The 19,112-nt window shown below is 36.8% G+C and overlaps 1 protein-coding gene and 1 long non-coding RNA gene across 3 annotated transcripts; one reads left to right on the forward strand and one right to left on the reverse strand.

The window, feature by feature from the left end:
- Positions 1–3,626: 3,626 nt before the first annotated feature.
- On the forward strand, positions 3,627–9,808 carry LOC309510320. Of its 2 annotated transcripts, none has more exons than XR_014210311.1 (5): positions 3,627–4,273; positions 4,956–5,078; positions 5,233–5,348; positions 6,050–6,438; positions 9,763–9,808. It is a non-coding gene; the product is annotated as an uncharacterized lncRNA (long non-coding RNA). The 2 variants fall into 2 exon arrangements; XR_014210312.1 differs by having other exon boundaries at positions 3,628–4,273; positions 5,236–5,348.
- A 2,954-nt stretch (positions 9,809–12,762) lies between these two features.
- On the reverse strand, positions 12,763–19,060 carry heyl (hes related family bHLH transcription factor with YRPW motif like). The gene is made up of 5 exons (XM_082185191.1): positions 18,527–19,060; positions 16,489–16,555; positions 16,096–16,179; positions 15,895–15,976; positions 12,763–14,789 (listed from the first exon to the last, which is right to left on the reverse strand). Exons 1-5 carry the CDS (start codon positions 18,604–18,606, stop codon positions 14,179–14,181), a joined length of 924 nt encoding a protein of 307 aa, XP_082041317.1. The 5' UTR covers positions 18,607–19,060; the 3' UTR covers positions 12,763–14,178.
- Between the last annotated feature and the right edge of the window lie 52 nt (positions 19,061–19,112).

The raw sequence follows: 19,112 nt of genomic DNA on the forward strand, positions 1-19,112 counted from the left end.
TGCTACATATATGTGGAAAGCTTATGCGTGTCGGTTGTCAACTATTAATCATTAATTGTTGTAAATAAATGTTTATTACTGGTAATTTCTTTGTTCTAATGGGTCTGTTAGGTCTAAGTGTCTTAGAGCTGATGGCAACGTCACAGTTGCTTTTCTATTTTCTCTGGACTGGTGTGGTTTGTGAGGCTGATAACACATGGTCAATAGCTGGGGATTGGGCTGAGAAGAATCTAACAAGTCATGTATTTTACACGCGCATTTCTCAATATCTTGACTGGATTAAGAGCTCCGTGGCCAAGTAATCTGTGGTATCAACATAATTATATTCGGTGAAATTAAGTTATTAAATTGACTTTTTTTATTGTTAGTATTAATATTATTTTAATTTGTCATGACAAAGAAACTCAAGTCTTATTAATGATAGAACTGCTTTTCATTTGAGTTAAAGTTAAGGTGATTTTTGTGTAGGCCTTTGTTTGTCATTGTAATATCTTCTCTCAATGAAAGTAAAATTACAATTCCATTTCGCTGGGTGATTTTAGCTACGAACAAATTGTAACTATTGAAACATGAAATTACTTAAAAAAAACATCAGTATAAAGCAGTGCTTCTCAACAACAAGAACAACAACAAAATCTGATTTTCTTTGGTCAGCAGTTGTTGTTTTTTAATTTGCTTTATAAATAATGATTTATTTAATGACTGCATGATTTCACTCTTGATTTAATGTTTTATTTTTAAAAAATGATATAGATTAGAGTTAGCATATTTTAGTATATTAATAATAATTTATCCATTTAAACAAATCTAAGTCATCCTGTGGGCCCCTTGGAAGTTAGCTGAGGCCCCAGTTTGAGAACCACTGGTATTTATGGGATGATTTCTCAGAACATGACCAGTAGAGGGCAATGATGTTTATAATGTATCTGTTATAGCTAATATGAGGATGAGACACTATTATCAGTGTATCATGTACAGTAGGGCAGTTTGCATTTCGCTCAAGGCTGTCTTCACTAACTGTAGCTTAAGTCATTATCAGTGCTGGGCAGTAACTGATATGTAATCTCAGTACGTAATTAGATTCCAAAAAATAAATGCTTGGTATTAGATTATATTACATTTTAAAATATTCATAATCAGACTAAAGTTTTTTATTGATTACATAAACATGATTTCATTACATGATTACATGATTTTTACTGATTCTTTTAAATTGTAAATTGTCTTTTCTAAAACAGCCTATTTGTCTTTCAGTTTTGTGGAATTGCACAAATCAAAGGCCACACAGCATTAAAAAAAATATATCTAACTATTTTTATTTTTATTTATTTTTATTGAAAATGTTTACATTTTTATGGTTTAATTTTAATTACCTTTTCATCAACTTACGAACCCCCTGCAGTTCCTTCACAAAAACGAGTTTGGGGAAACCCTGACGTAATTGACATTTTGTTGATGAAAGGGCCTTTTTTAAATTTGCCAAAAATATAACTTTTTTTTGTTATTAAAACAGGTCTAACACAAAAGTAATGTAACATTACTTTTCATAAAAAGTAACGCAATTAGTTGCTTTTTAGGGAGCAATGCATTACTTTTAAAAGTAACTTTCCCCAACACTGCTACCCAACACGTCATTATAATGACAAACTTGGCAGGGAAAATACTGATACTATGCTAGAGTGGAATGTGAGTATGCAATTGGTTATTCATCAAAAAACGGTTAAATTAGCCACTGTCTGCCTAGTATAGTGTAAAATGGGGTGAGATGTTTATGGGTTTTTTTAATGTCAATTATGGTAACGATTTCCCAGTTCCATGCTAAAGAAACAAGCTCAGGTCAGATTTCCTGATCAGGAGAAACTTTCAATCTATACAGACTACCTTATTTTCATGTTGACAGGAAAATATCTACCCTGCCCGTTTCTCTGTGTGGGTCATATTCCTTCTTTAGTGCTCTTTCTCTCCGTGGCCCCTCCCCGTGGGAAAGCTGGCCTCGTGTGATTGCGGTGGCCCATACTGGAAGCTGTGGTTGCAGCACTGACTCTACTGGTGCCAAAAGAACAGAGGACTATTCCCACACGTCCACACACACACTCATGCCTAAACATTCACTAACATAAACAGCATAAACACTCTACGCACAATCACACACGCCACTCGCATGAGAATCTGCCCAATGTTTCCTCGTTGCGCCACATCCCTCACAGACACACAGTCCCGCCACAGTCTAGCACACGCATACTCACATTCCATGCCCATTTTAAAGCTCAAACTGGGGAAAGCGCACAACCAACCAAACAAACAACAACCCAAGAACCAAAAAAAAATGCATCACTTCTCCGTCACATAGACCAACACTTTGATGTGTTTTAATTGCTCTTTTAGTGGTAAAACACATGATTATGCCGTTTTCATGGTCAACGGCGATCTTAATTTGAGACCGTCTTGTAAATGATGCATACCATCTTTCCGGAGGTGTTGTTGGAAAGCTGCTCTGTTTCTTATGAATCAGAGATAATGGATGCCCTGTCATAGCATTTGTTCATTTGTACTTTTGTGTAACTGCACAGCACTGTCACATCTTTTTATTCCTTATTTTTAGGCCTACCTATGCATTAGCACTTGAAACTTATTATTTCGCATTCAACATTACATAATATTCCAACCCTGTATCACATGAAATACGTTCTGAGGAAACTATTTTGCAAATCGCAATTACGTTACATGCCAACATATAAGCAGTGCTATTACGTTGGTCCTTAACCTAATATAAGCAGTGCTATTACGTTGGCCCTTAACCTAATATAGCCAATCTATTGCAGTGCTATTACGTTTGTCCTGAACATAATACATCCAAAGCAGGTTTCTTTTCACACGTAGCAGCTAATGCTGTTCATTTTGTTTTAATTATTTACTCCCTTTTTTCTCATTGGGCTACAAAATATTATCTATGCCAGGGCGAGTCAAATGGCAGCACACAGATAATTTTTATCTGGCCCTCCAACTGGTTTTTGATGTTTAAAACCCCTCGCAATCTGATATCAAAGTCCCCGCAAAGGTTTAGCGCGTTCAGCGGTGAGTTTAACAACGCACGTGATCATTCAGCGGTGAGTTTAACAACGCACGTGATCTCACGGCAGTTCGTGATATGGTCACGTAATTTAATCTATTGATTTGTGCCACGGACACGTTTATTTCGTTATTTTCGTAATACCAGCACGTTTTTTAAACTAATGTATTTTCAATGGGAAGCGTCTTTCGTGATAATAACAGCACGATTCTTTCTGCCTGGCTGTCGGCTGCAGCAGAGAAGCTGTTTAATCAACATTTATTCACGAGATCTTATGTATTTTTATGTATTTTTTTAATGTTATTATTTCGGTCTTATTGCCAGGGAAGCTGGTTTGCTTTGCTGTTTATTGATTTTCTAAAATTATATTTTATCAGTAGGAAATCGCGCTGAAGAAGTCTCGTTCCGTACACATCGCGATATTTGGCATCAGTTCACGTGTGTCAGATGTTGGTAAGTAAATACGCTATCCTAATGTGTGATATCATGTCTTTTCTGTTTGTCGATGTTAATCTGCCATTATATCTGCCATCTCCACGGAGACTTTGCGTTTCATTGCTTTCTAATTCAAAACAGGGTGATTAACACTGCCTGTCACGTGACGTGCTATAGGCCTAGATATTCATATCAGATTAAAAATAGTACAATTAGTTCCAAAGTTGTATTTGTAGTAGAAGCACAGTAAAAACAACACTTACCATGCTTTTACCGCAGTAACATTAGTTTTACTGTGATAAGTGTAGTAAAAAGACAGTAATCACAAAACTTACCATGCTTTTACCACAGTAACCATAGTTTTACTGTGATAGGTGTGGTAAAAGGACAGTAACCACAAAACTTACCATGCTTTAAACCTCAGTAACCTTAGTTTTACTGTGATTGGTTTAGTAAGGACAGTAATCACAAAACTTACCATGCTTTTACCTCAGTATTGATAGTTTTAAAGTGATATTTGTTGTAAATGCATATTAACCACAACACTTGCCATGCTTGTAAGGCTTTATAATGTAACATCCAATATTTGCAAGGTAAATCAGTACTTTTCCCTTTAAATAATCCTATATATTATACATAATGATATTTTCTTTTCTCTTTTTTCAGCTGAAAAGACCAAAAGGGCCTTTCGGACTCAGTCATTCCATTATTGTTTGAGGAGAAGTAAACGGAGGAGACGGAAAGCTGCAAAGGCAAATATTCGCAATGGTATGTGTTGGTTTTAACCCTAAATCAAACATTTTATCAAGCATTTGTTGTTTCTTAAAACTTTTCTCACAAAACCCATAGCCCAATCAGTACAAACATAGTCTGAAAGTCTTAATAATTCACAAGATTTAACAAGTTTTTTCAAATTCGTACGATACTCGTACATATTTGTATACTCGTACACAATCCTGCAGCTTTTACTCCTAGTGCTGTCATTGGCTACTGCCTCAATTCCTGTACATATTTATCGCGATATTTGTAAATCAGTTGCGCCACTTCTTGGAAAGTTGTCGGATGTCACACACACTGTCAGAAAGTTTATATTAATTGCAAATTGGTCTCCGTCTGTTTATGTTCCAGTGATACATGATGTCTCTCCACACCTCATAACCTACCTCTGTTTGCAAGAGTGGAAAAGCTTATCTGACTTGTCAAATGACATCAGATACTCGATTATTTATATATAACTGTCCCGTTTGCATGTAAATCATTTTCATGATTATTGCTTGCTATTAAAGACATACTTTTATTCATAGAAATGCCCACATATCAGTGAACTTATTACATAAAAATGCTTTTAACATTTAATTATGCAACACTCTTTACAGAAAACATATCCTACAGTTATAAACTGACTATTTGCAAGTAATGTATTAAAATGACCTTCCTTTCTGTTTTGCAGGATTACTTAGTCCTTTTTTTTAAAGCTCTACCAATATCAAACTCAACAGCTCTTTTAAGAGCCAACCATTACAAGAGCTACTAGTGAGTCGCAGCGAATCTTGCCGTGATCAGCCCTTCCCAGGTGAAGTTTCTAGAATATTGCAATCAGTATTTACTCATCAAATGTTCTCTCCTGAATCATATGGTAAATTAACTTATTTATAACTGTCTTAATTTGTGTTTCAAGAACAATAGTAATTGCACAAAGAGTAAGTCGAGACTATCTTGTTTTACAGCAGAGAAGGAAGACCAGTCCTTATATCAACGCAAGCTAATCGAATAAGTCCTTTGTTTCGGGTGAGGAAGGAACATCTGGTGCCCAAAGAAGGCAGAAAAGTGCGCGAGTCCATTGGTATGTCTTGTATTGAAACAATGCTGTAATATGTAGTACATAATTTGATGTTGACAATTTTACATTGTACAGGTTATCACTTGGTTTTTGACCAAGTGAAGCTCTTGAAACAATTGACAGAAGAGTATGTTGTCTGGAAAGAAATCAAGCATCACTGGCAAAGGCTCAAAAGAGACCATGCCTTTCTTAAAAATCTTTTAAAATAGGTTGCTGTTGATATGGGTAAAACTGTTTTTGTTCAGTACTTAGCTTATTTTGTGCTGCAATATTTTATATATATATATATATATATATATATATATATGTGTATATATATTTATATATGTATATGTGTATATATATATATATATATATATATATATATATATATATATATATATATAATACTTCAATGTGTATATTATATAACGTACTGACTGCTGCTTTGTAAATTTATGTAAGGAACAGGCAACTCTGGCCCTTTGCATTCTACTTTTTGAGGTTAGTTAAGAGTTAACCTCCAACCCTAATCGAGCACATCTGAAAATTTTAACCAAAGTCTTCAGGTTTACTTCTAGACAATAGGCAGGAGGGTTTGAGGTCGGAGCTAAATGTGCAGGACAGTGGACGCTGAGGGCCAGAGTAAACCATCACTGCTTTAAATAACGCAGAACATAACATAACTTTATTTGAATGGTTTCTGTCTTTTGTTTTACTTTCAGACCAGGACTGGAGAACGCCTGACAATGGGATGTTGAGACTTCTTCCTCTGGTTGAGAAAAAGCTACACCACATCAGTGATCACATCTTCTGTTCTTCTGTTCTTCAACTGAACAAACTGTTTAGACGAGGAAGAAGAACACTAACACGATAGAGACGTACAGGGAAGAGCAAGAAACCAGTTTAGCTGTGATAATGAATCATTATTTTCCAACACAATATCAAATCTGTTTTCTGTATCATATGTGACTGAATATGATTATCTGGCACTCGTTTTGTGGCTTCAGCAGCTGTGAATGGATTCATATGATGTTAACGTGTTTTTGAAGACACATTTTTATTTATCTTGAATCTCATTTGTCTTTATGCTACTTTATCAACTTTATGCTTTGTTCTCCAATAAAGTGTTGTTTAATAACGTATGATGACTATTGTGTATTGAAAGTGGTGTTTGGTACAGTAAATAGAAATTTTCTTTTGAGAAATTTTAATTTCTTATTTCTTTAAAAATAACTACATATAATTAATAACTTATAAATAACTAAATATAATTAATTACCATGATTCTTTTACTTGGGACATAAAAATTTAGATCTGGTTAATGATATTTGGGACAACAATGCAACAAAAGTTGCACATACTTGCATGTATGCCAGTTTCCAGTGAAATAAAAGGAAGCTATGTGAATAACAAGACGCTGCAGTGGGCTATCTTGCTAAATACTTAAAGCTTAATTGAAGATGATCCATGTTGATCATTCTAGTATACTCTATATAGTATACTCTATATATCACTGATGTCAGGAATATAAGCAGCAATCAGAGGGGGGGTGAAAAGGAAATGTTGGCACTGTTTTTTTGTTGTTTTACTGAATGGTGCATTATCCTTGTGTAATAGTAATAGTATGTGTAGATCTGTGTAGATTATACTGTCCTTCCACCCCCAGGGCCCAGCAACGGCCCCCAGAAGAGCAAACAAATGCACGTTTCAAATGGCTGTAACTCAAAGTCTGATTAGTGTATCAAAGAGAAAATCGTCTGGACAACTGCTTATACTATGTTTAATAAATAATGTTGGCCACAGTTTTCAGACATATATGGAAAGCTGGCATAAAGGTTATTTTTAAAGTGCTCACAGTAAAATATCAAATTTCAGCCTGTCCCTCATATATGTCATAAAGGTTTGCACAATGAACAAATTTAGATATCCAGTTGTCCATTAAATATATTATTTATTTAACATTTATTGTTTTATTACTAAACGTTTTAAACTACATTACCCACATATCTCTGTCATTCTATCAGTGGAGCAGGAAGCATTGTTCTGTAGTTCATTGAAATGTGCAGACATGCTTAGGGTTAGGGTTAGGATCTCGGTAAAGGAGTAATTTCTCACAACATAGAGACACTTTATAGTTAGCTTAATGTATAACTAACGTAATAATACCACCAAAACATACTTTGTAACATGAAGCGCCGTTTTATATGGGTTAAACGATTGTCCAATCACAGCGAGTTTTGCGATAAAGTCACAGCCAATAACAAGCCAGCTGAACAGATGCGTCACACTTACATGCCCTGGTTTATGGTAAACGATGACAGATCTCTTCTGGTTCCGGCTGCGGGGATAGATACCTTAAATATTTTATATTTAGGCTGTTAAACATGCATTCCTTCTAATTAAATTATAAAACTCATATTTAAAAACAAAAGACTCCTTTGTGTGGTTACCATCCAAAAACGAGGTCACATGATCAATGACACAAATTTGCTTAGACTGATGCATAAATAAATTTGAAAGAGAAACTTTTTTCAAAGCAATGTCCTACAGCAGGGGTAGTTTTGCAGTATTTTAATTAAAGATAATTACATGTACTAAAGTGCTTCTAACATTTACAGTGTATGTATAGTATATTAAAGGTATATCAATTATATTCAAATAAATGTAACAAAAGCACAATGAATGGACACCATTTTGAAAACTTATTCCAATATTTAATGTCAAACTGTTTAAAGACAAATGTAGTGCCAAAACTACTGCACAACAGTATAAAAATCAGTTAATTAAAAATATCCAGATACAGGAGCAATCTATTATAGTGACACATACATTAACGTTAAAAAAATTGCTATGATGAAGTTGAATATATTTACAAACCAAGAGACACATGCCTTTGGTGTGAGAGACCCGGGTTCGAATCCACTGTGAGACACCAATGTGTCCCTGAGCAAGACACTTAACCCCTAGTTGCTCCAGAGGCGTGCGACCTCTGACATATATAGCAATTGTAAGTCGCTCTGGATAAAAGCGTCAGCTAAATGAATAAATGTAAATGTAAATGTAAGAGATGAGATTCAAGTTTGTTATGTGAACATACATTTGTTTCTTCGCTTTAAATAACAAATAGGCAAAAACATAAGCACAACATTTTACATTCTCAACTTTCATTCTATATCCTTGTGATTATTGGTCACTTTTATTGTAACTATGCAATGAATATGTCCTTTAGCAAAACACCTGATGAACACTGACACTTTTTTGATAAAGGCATTAGGCAGAAATCAAGTACAATTTATGAAGCTGAAAAGAGAAAACAAAATGCTTTAACAATATGGAAAAAGATAAATCACTATTTTCAATATTGGTTCTGCATATATCAAAGAGATCCTGAGGAGGAGTGGGACTCCACATGAAGACTTTCAGAAACTGTGACAGAGCAAAGTGTGCACCTCGCTGGACACATCCTACGCATGCCCAAACAACAACACCCAAACACAGTGATGAAGTGGACACCACCAGGAGGATGCAGGAGACAGGGAAGACCAAGGAAGACATGGAGACAGATGTTTCACGAAGACCTGAAGAATGTCAGTGTCCCATGGGAAGATGTGAAGAACCTGGCCACGGATCTTCACAGGACTTGATGATGCCGTTGTGAGTTTATAACTGTAGGATATGTTTTCTGTAAAGAGTGTTGCATAATTAAATGTTAAAAGCATTTTTATGTAATAAGTTCACTGATATGTGGGCATTTCTATGAATAAAAGTATGTCTTTAATAGCAAGCAATAATCATGAAAATGATTTACATGCAAACGGGACAGTTATATATAAATAATCGAGTATCTGATGTCATGTGACAAGTCAGATAAGCTTTTCCACTCTTGCAAACAGAGGTAGGTTATGAGGTGTGGAGAGACATCATGTATCACTGGAACATAAACAGACGGAGACCAATTTGCAATTAATATAAACTTTCTGACAGTGTGTGTGACATCCGACAACTTTCCAAGAAGTGGCGCAACTGATTTACAAATATCGCGATAAATATGTACAGGAATTGAGGCAGTAGCCAATGACAGCACTAGGAGTAAAAGCTGCAGGATTGTGTACGAGTATACAAATATGTACGAGTATCGTACGAATTTGAAAAAACTTGTTAAATCTTGTGAATTATTAAGACTTTCAGACTATGTTTGTACTGATTGGGCTATGGGTTTTGTGAGAAAAGTTTTAAGAAACAACAAATGCTTGATAAAATGTTTGATTTAGGGTTAAAACCAACACATACCATTGTGAATATTTGCCTTTGCAGCTTTCCGTCTCCTCCGTTTACTTCTCCTCAAACAATAATGGAATGACTGAGTCCGAAAGGCCCTTTTGGTCTTTTCAGCTGAAAAAAGAGAAAAGAAAATATCATTATGTATAATATATAGGATTATTTAAAGGAAAAAGTACTGATTTACCTTGCAAATATTGGATGTTACATTATAAAGCCTTACAAGCATGGCAAGTGTTGTGGTTAATATGCATTTACAACAAATATCACTTTAAAACTATCAATACTGAGGTACACCTTAGCACCTTATAACTTTATATATATTTATAATTTATAATCTTTTATTTTTATTTTATTTTTATTTTTTCTATTTTTTTATTTATACCTATGTTACTTGTCACTTGTCTTGTCACTTTATATTGTATGTGTACTGGAAGCTACTGTCACCAAGACAAATTCCTCGTATGCGCAAGCATACTTGGCAATAAAGCTCTTTCTGATTCTGATTCTGATTCTGATTCTGGTAAAAGCATGGTAAGTTTTGTGATTACTGTCCTTACTAAACCAATCACAGTAAAACTAAGGTTACTGAGGTTTAAAGCATGGTAAGTTTTGTGGTTACTGTCCTTTTACCACACCAATCACAGTAAAACTATGGTTACTGTGGTAAAAGCATGGTAAGTTTTGTGATTACTGTCTTTTTACTACACTTATCACAGTAAAACTAATGTTACTGCGGTAAAAGCATGGTAAGTGTTGTGGTTACTGTGCATTTACAATAAGTACCACATTAAAACTACAAATAGTGTGGTAAAAGCATGGTAAGTTTTGTGATTATTGTCTTTTTACTACACTTATCACAGTAAAACTAATGTTACTGCGGTAAAAGCATGGTAAGTGTTGTTTTTACTGTGCTTCTACTACAAATACAACTTTGGAACTAATTGTACTATTTTTAATCTGATATGAATATCTAGGCCTATAGCACGTCACGTGACAGGCAGTGTTAATCACCCTGTTTTGAATTAGAAAGCAATGAAACGCAAAGTCTCCGTGGAGATGGCAGATATAATGGCAGATTAACATCGACAAACAGAAAAGACATGATATCACACATTAGGATAGCGTATTTAGGTATTTACTTACCAACATCTGACACACGTGAACTGATGCCAAATATCGCGATGTGTTCGGAACGAGACTTCTTCAGCGCGATTTCCTACTGATAAAATATAATTTTAGAAAATCAATAAACAGCAAAGCAAACCAGCTTCCCTGGCAATAAGACCGAAATAATAACATTAAAAAAATACATAAAAATACATAAGATCTCGTGAATAAATGTTGATTAAACAGCTTCTCTGCTGCAGCCGACAGCCAGGCAGAAAGAATCGTGCTGTTATTATCACGAAAGACGCTTCCCATTGAAAATACATTAGTTTAAAAAACGTGCTGGTATTACGAAAATAACGAAATAAACGTGTCCGTGGCACAAATCAATAGATTAAATTACGTGACCATATCACGAACTGCCGTGAGATCACGTGCGTTGTTAAACTCACCGCTGAATGATCACGTGCGTTGTTAAACTCACCGCTGAACGCGCTAAACCTTTGCGGGGACTTTGATATCAGATTGCGAGGGGTTTTAAACATCAAAAACCAGTTGGAGGGCCAGATAAAAATTATCTGTGTGCTGCCATTTGACTCGCCCTGGCATAGATAATATTTTGTAGCCCAATGAGAAAAAAGGGAGTAAATAATTAAAACAAAATGAACAGCATTAGCTGCTACGTGTGAAAAGAAACCTGCTTTGGATGTATTATGTTCAGGACAAACGTAATAGCACTGCAATAGATTGGCTATATTAGGTTAAGGGCCAACGTAATAGCACTGCTTATATTAGGTTAAGGACCAACGTAATAGCACTGCTTATATGTTGGCATGTAACGTAATTGCGATTTGCAAAATAGTTTCCTCAGAACGTATTTCATGTGATACAGGGTTGTAATATTCGCAGTCGTCCATGGCAACGCTATAGCCTATCAGTGCATTCATCCGGGTAGAGCCCCTGGTGATACTTCGAGCAAAGTTTCATGTTGTGTCGAGCCTTCTTAGTGTTTTAAAAATAGCGATTTATGATGCCATTCAAAATTTGACCGAAAACGAAAATACGGTCAAACTTAAAAGTGGCGTTTCCATTCTAATTATGCTTTTAAACGAAAGTTTGCCTCGGGAAGGTTAACAAAAAGACCCTAGGTTGCATTTTGGCAAGCGTTACCCTTTAAGTGTTTTCCGAGACGTGGTGGAATCGCTTTCCTGTTTCAGACTGCGCCATCTTGCGTCTTTGTTCTTGTTTAGAGAAAATGACCTCAAATGACTTCAGTAGGCTATTTATTACTGTTGCTATATTCGTCTTTGTTGCTAGGCAGATTTGTTTGTGCTATTTGTACTATTGGCAGACACTTTAAGATTAAAATACAACTCAAATCATTATTTCATGTCCACGTAGCTATTTATTTAGTGAGTAGGACGTTCACAGTCAGCTGTTACTCTCCGTTCTGCGGCGGCTCCTGATAAACCTGTCAGGGTTTATTTTACGATAATATCCCTTATAATTTGTCTGTTTCCTGAATGTAAGTGTGAGAATGTGTGCGCGAAGAGATTTTTATTTCCTGCGTGTTTTGAAGTTAGTTTGGTTTCACTCTAATTACAGCCTGCATGGAGAGTGGTTGGCAGAGGCACTGAGAGGGCACACAGTGTTCCTGGTTTCCTCTCGCTGTTGCAGGATCAGGGCCAGCAGCCACCATGGTTTCACTGTCTGAGTGACCGCTATACCGCAGTGTTCTCTTCTCATCAACCTCTCTGGAGACAGCTAAAGAAAACAGATGCTCTAAATGGCACCTTGCTTTAGAGTCTATAGCACCCAGAGGAGTCTTTCAGATAAGAGTCAGTTTAGTATGGTGAGTAGGCAGCAGGCTACATCTCTGCTTTAAATTTTGTAGGCACTTTCTTTTATATTTGACTCACTTTTTAAACTGGCTTTCTAATAAAAGAACTCAGTTGGTGTCCAGTATAGAATTGAAAAAATATATATATATTGCTAATAGTGTTCCATTGATTTTTTTTTTTTTGATTCAGGAAAAGGGAACTTACAAAATTATACATTCAGAATGTCCCTGAGAGAGTTGATCATCACATTTTGCTCTAGTGCTGCCATCTTCTGGTAGATATATGTACTTGAATACACAAGTAAGTGAACAAAAGACTGGAGTTATGGCTGCTTAAAATGTAGCTTCGCTGTCACATGAATAAATTACATTTTAAAATACAAATAAAGTAGAAAAGTAATATTTATTGTAATAATAATATTTCACAATATTACTGTTTTTACTTTATTTTTGATCAAACAAATGCTGCCTTGGTGAGCATATGGCTTCTTTCAAAAACATTAAAGAATCTTACTGACCCCAAACTTTGAAACAGGAGTGTATATCGTGAGAAAATATTGTAGACCGTGAGAAAAGCATGATATTACAAAAACAACATGTTCTTTCCTCAACTGAATAATTGATTTTATGCGCAGTGTAAAAAAAAAAAAAAAAGGATTAAAATAGTATCTATAAAATTGAATAAAACAGTTGTTTTTAATCTTGAAGGAATAGTTCACTTAAATTAAAATTCTGTCGTCATTTACTCACCCTCAAGTTGTTTCGAACCTGTATGAATTTCTTTCTTCTGCTGAACACAAAAGAAGATATTTTGAAAAATGTCGGTAATCAGACAGCTGATGGACCCAATTGACTTCCATAGTATTTTTTTTCCCTACAATGGAAGTCAATGGGGCCCATCAACTGTCTGGTTACCAACATTCTTCAAAGTATCTTCCTTTGTGTTCATCAGAAGAATGAAATACATACAGGTTTGAAACAACTTGAGGGTGAGTAAATGATGACAGAATTTAAATTTTCAAGTGAACTATTTCTTTAATGATTTGCTCTCGTGCTGCCATCTTCTGGAAGCTCAATGTACTTGCACACACAATTAAGAGAAGAAGAGGAACGCTTTTTTTATAAGGCACATTTCTCTTTATGTAATTTCCTCAAGCATTTCCATCTCAAAAATATGATATATCATGTCAGAATCCATAGCAAATTAATGTATAAATGACAGAGTAAACAAATACACTAATATAAAAAAGATAAAAGATCAGAGTTCTTGAAAATTCCAGTATCTGGATCTCAAAATCCAAGTTCAAAGCACAGAATTGCTTTGAGCATTTCAATTATCACATCTAGTCTCTCAGAGAGTTGCATTTACCTTTGATTTTGACTTGGATTATACAGTCCATTTAATTTCCCTCCTATTTGTCTCTGTAAACATAATCAGACTTTTTTTTTCTTATTTCTAAATGTCATCTGAGTTGGAATAGTAGATGGTACTGAATAAACATTTTAATTTGAATTGTCCAATGCTTTGTAGTTCCTTTTAAAGGTGGTAAATAAGTTCAAATGACCAAGATTTATTTGTCCTTTCAGACTGTCATAAACTCCAAACTTCTCCGTAATGCTGATTCAGAACGCCCCGATTTCTGTGCCCCAGGCCTGTGCGGACTTACTGGAGGTGCGACCTGGGGCTGGAGACCCCAGAGGGGCAAAGGGTCTGAAGGAAATCTGGGGAGGGGAGGAGTTGGAGGAAGATGAGGAGGAGGATGGGATTGTGTGTCCGTCAGGTGAGTGCTGTTGAAGTCTGTGAGGATGGCCGTGGATAGAGGGCAGTCGACGCACCGGGGTCAGCGCTTGACTCATTATCGCCCCCTGGGTGCCCAAAGATCCCATTCGCAGGGCCGCTGTAGGGTAGCCGAGCATGGCGGCGGTGGCGGCATGGGGGGGCATATCCCGACGGGCGTTTGGGGGAAAGGGGGTAGATGTGACTGGAGACGAGGTGGCTGCTAGCTGAGGGAAGGAGGGCCAGGGCCAGGGAGGAAAAGGCAGAGCAGTGGAGCTCTGGAGGACAGGGTCCAGCTCACTGGCGCAGTGGCTGAGGTGGGACACCAGGCGCGCGCCGATGGGGTCTGAGGATTCAACCCCCTCCAGAGAGCTGAGGTATCTCACCACCTCCCCAACACACTCCCGAAAGCCCAAAGTCCTGTAGTCCACTGCCAGAGCACGAGCATCAAAGTAGCCTAGGAGAGAGAACACTTAAATGTTCTGTTTGAGAAATACATACAATAAAACAGGAATTTTCAGACTTTTTGATGCCAAGGAGGACCCACAGTTATAATGATGGAGGAAACTCCTTCCTAAAATATAAAAGCAGCTGTAAATGCTTTTCAAAAGTTTGTGGTCAGGAAAGGATTTTTTACTTTTATTCAGCAAGGATGCATTAAATTGATCAAAAGTGAATGTAAGGACTTTTCAACATTGATAATAATAAAAAATATTTCTTGAGCAGCAAATCAGTATATTAGAATGATTTCTGAAGGATCATGTGACACTGAAGTCTAGTAATATTGCTGAAAATTCAGCTTTGTAATAAATCACAATATTTGACAAACTTGTTTCACAATATTTTAATAAAACAGAACAAAAAGATTAAAATAGTATCTGTAGAATAGAATAAGGCCGTTGTGATTAATCTTAATGATTTCTTTACAAAGCAGAAAAAAAAATCTAATTCTGCAAATTTGACATTTTTCTTTCTTTCTGAAATTTCACAGGAACACCCTAGGGGTCCTTTCCGACCCCCTGGGGGTCCCTGAATCCCCCAAAAATATATTTTGAAGAATATGGATAACCAAAAAGGCCCAGGGCCTATTGACTTCCATAGTATACTATGGAAGTAAATGGGATCCATCAATTGTTTGGTTATATTTTTGTGTTCAGCAGAAGAAAGAAATTCATACAGATTTGGAACAACTTGAGGGTGAGTAAATGATGACAGAATTTTCATTTTTATCCCTTTAAGTTGAATAATTGAGGTTAGGGAGGTTCAAATCCATAACCTAAAGTATGAGCAATAGTAATAGTAGCAATATACTGTAATGAAAGCGCTTCTGAAATTTCGGTAACACTTTATTTTACAGTCCACATGTACATACTATGCACTTATTATAGTAATTGCAATAACTGGGTAATAACTAGGTACTAACTCTGAACCTCCCCCTAAACCATAACCTTAACCCCTGTAGTTACCTTATATTACCCCGTACTTTCTTAGGTAAGCACACTAAGTACACGTACTGTGAAATAGAGTGTAACTGAAATTTCTTGCTCCATATCTTCTCTCACCTTTGCCGCCCATCGCATGAAGCAGTTTCAGATGATCCACTGTCATCTGAAGAATCTCAGCCTTCTCCAGTTTAGAGGAGCCCTGGTCAGAAGGGGAGAAGGTGCTGGATTTTATTACAATTTTGATTTTAGTTTTAAAACTAGTAGCTTGTACATTAAATGAGAATATAAATCAAAACTGAGCCAGTCTGATCGTCTTACCTGTTTCTCGAAGGCACTGGGTACGAGTCTCCTGAGCTCTGACAGACTGTGGTTGATCCTGTCCCTGCGCCTCTTCTCAATTATCTGAGGAATCCGGCGGAATCAATTGAAAGACAGAACGACGATTCGCAGTGGAAAGCATTTGCTAACTGAATTATTTTTGTGGCCGAGGCCTAGTCACAGCATTCTTAAGATCAGATTTTGGAAAAAATAACAAGTCAAAATAGGAAAACACAAATCAAAGTCAGACAAGAGGGCTCAAACTGTAAAAATGCATGTTGCTGCAGAGAGTCATATTGCAGGCATTTACAGAAGAGATCATATATGAATGATATATTTGGTCTGTTCTTGAACAAACAGGGGAAAAACAGAGCTGGATTGACGTAAACTCACCCCTCTTCTCTTCTTGCGCGCCAGGATCTGTGAGGTACTGCCTGGAGACATGGACCCAGTGACAGGGCTGAGCAAGAGCAAGAGAAAGAGCGAGCGGGGAAGGGGACAGATTAAAGCTTTGATGTCAATGCATATTGTTGTCATTACTGTACTTAATACAACGCAGAAACGCTGTTGCACATCATCAAACCCAATCTAATTTGTCTTTGGGCACAGCTAGACACGGGAGCGCCGGGGTAAACAGAAAACAAGATTATTTTGGTTTAACGCGTTTTTGGACATTATTGTCAGATGGCAGATATGTTATGATTTTCGCGTCGTACGAAAGCATTTCTTTTTAAGCTCAAAAGACATGATGATTACATATCCGCAGGGCAGAATGAAATAGTGGCTTTTGCATGCTCTTTGAGCACATCAGTATTATCCTTCAATGTGGATCTGGTTTGCATGGGCACTCTCTGCTCTGCCAGCAGAATGACACTGTTTGTTTTTGCTTTTACTTTCACGCATAACTATTATTTTTATATCACATTATTGTAACTCCTTTTAACATTAAGAGGCTTAATTCACAAACATTCCGTTTGTTTAGAGGGAAAGAGTCAGGGAAAGAAAATGAGTTACAGGAATAAACTCTTGTATAGACACTGTAGAGCTTTTGCATTCTGGATGAGAGTTTTCAAAGGGAATAAGATGAGAAATGATTGGTAGGGCGCAATTCAAAAGGACCAAATGGCAGCTGTGTGCGTCTTCTGTCTGCACTTGATTTGTGCCGCAGCTTTACTGAAATATCAAAAAGACGAAATGACTGAGAGAAAAAGGCAAACGGACAGAGAAGCAAAAAGCATGCTGAGCTTTATGCTTGTAAGTGGCACAGCAATAGAAAGATACACCTCTCAACAGTGTCAAATAAGATCGTAATGGGCCCCTATCAGCCGCCCTGCTTGACGGTGGCCCTATTTGTGATTTTGACAACGTGCATGTCCGCTCACATAAACTCCTGTGTCATTGCGCTCTGGTGACTTGGTGTGCGCTACAGTGTGTCAATGTCCATTTAAATTAGGGAGGGACAACAACAAGAGGGTTTCTGTAGAATAATATTAGCAATTTTATGTTTTCTCAAACGTTTGTTCGACGTGTCTTCACTGTCCCCTCATGCAGAATCTATCCTCCTATTTTAAACATGTAAATAAGCAAACCTGGCTGAATACTGATGCATCATGAAAAACATAGATAGCACAATAAAAAAGAAATTGTGGTCACACTTTATTTTAAGGTGTCCTTGTTATAGTGTAATTACACAAATAAGTACTGAGTAATATTAATTACCAATAAGTACATATATAACCTTATATAAATTTAGGGTTAGAGTTTGGGGTAACATCTTATTTTAGTGTCCTTGATGCACATGTTACATGTAGTTAATGTAGGAATAACAATAAATTATGCATAATTACATGCAACTAATCCTAAACTAAACCCCAATCCTAATCCTAACCCTATAGTAAGTACATGTTAATTATTATTACACAGTACTTAAATGCATAATTACATTGTAACACGGACACCTTAAAATAAAAAGTTTGGCTTAGTGTTAGTTGCTAGTAATTATGCATAATTTAATACTAGTATAGTAAACACATGTAATGTGTAAAAGACACATTAAAAATCAAATTAAATTTAGCAGAATTGCTTATGGCAAATGGCAACAAATTTAATAAAAACATACAGCATTTGTATAGCTTGTTGTATGAATGTTAAACATTTCATATCTTGTTATAAACAGCAGAGTGCATGATAAACCCTGAACGCCCATGTATAGTCGAACATACAGCTCTCAAAAAAACACCTTGCATTTTGACCATCAAAGCTGCAATTTTGGCACTGTAAAGAGATGTCGCTTGGAAATTTCGAATAAAACTTAAACTCATCATAAATATCACGTTTATACTTTCTGAGCAGCAGTGTGAGCTCTACATGTAGAGCGACTGACAGCTATATGTCATCGCCACTGAGCACATTATACACGCCAGGTCCTCACCAGTAGCTGTCCTCCTGTCCGACATCGATCAGTTCGTCTGTGTCCGAGTCCGGGGAACTGTAGTCATGAGGTCTCTTCATCGCCACACCTCTATCCCTGCAAGGGGAGGCTGAATCGATGGAGCGATGGAGATGTGCGGTCCAGTCGAGATGATCTCAGATGATGGATTCCTCCTCTGTCCTTCAAATGCAACAGTAAGGAAAGCAGCCACCTTCTAATGCGAGCACGCCCCTCCCTGTTTCCCTTTTTTCCTCTCCACCTTCTTCTCCTCTATTTCTCCCTCTATCCTCCGTCCACAACACAAGCACGCTGCTTAGGAGTTTTTAATAGACCTCTCTTGCTGACTAAGTCTGGTCCTTGTTTCTGCGTTTATGTGTAGCCGTGTTTTGACATATCTAGACCCCCTAGACTTAAAGCCAGAGAATGACAGTCCTCCTTCTTCTGTCTTCTCTCACTTTTCCTGTCTTTTTTACCGCTCGGTCACCCTGGCTACACTCGTCTTCTTGCTCTCTGTTGCAACAGCACAAGTGACTGAACTTGGGCACTTTGGAAAAGTTGCCAGTTTTGGCTCCCTCTTCCTTACCCT

This window comes from Leuciscus leuciscus (genome assembly GCF_965113295.1).
Source record: "Leuciscus leuciscus genome assembly, chromosome: 12".
NCBI classification, from domain to species: Eukaryota; Metazoa; Chordata; class Actinopteri; order Cypriniformes; family Leuciscidae; genus Leuciscus; species Leuciscus leuciscus.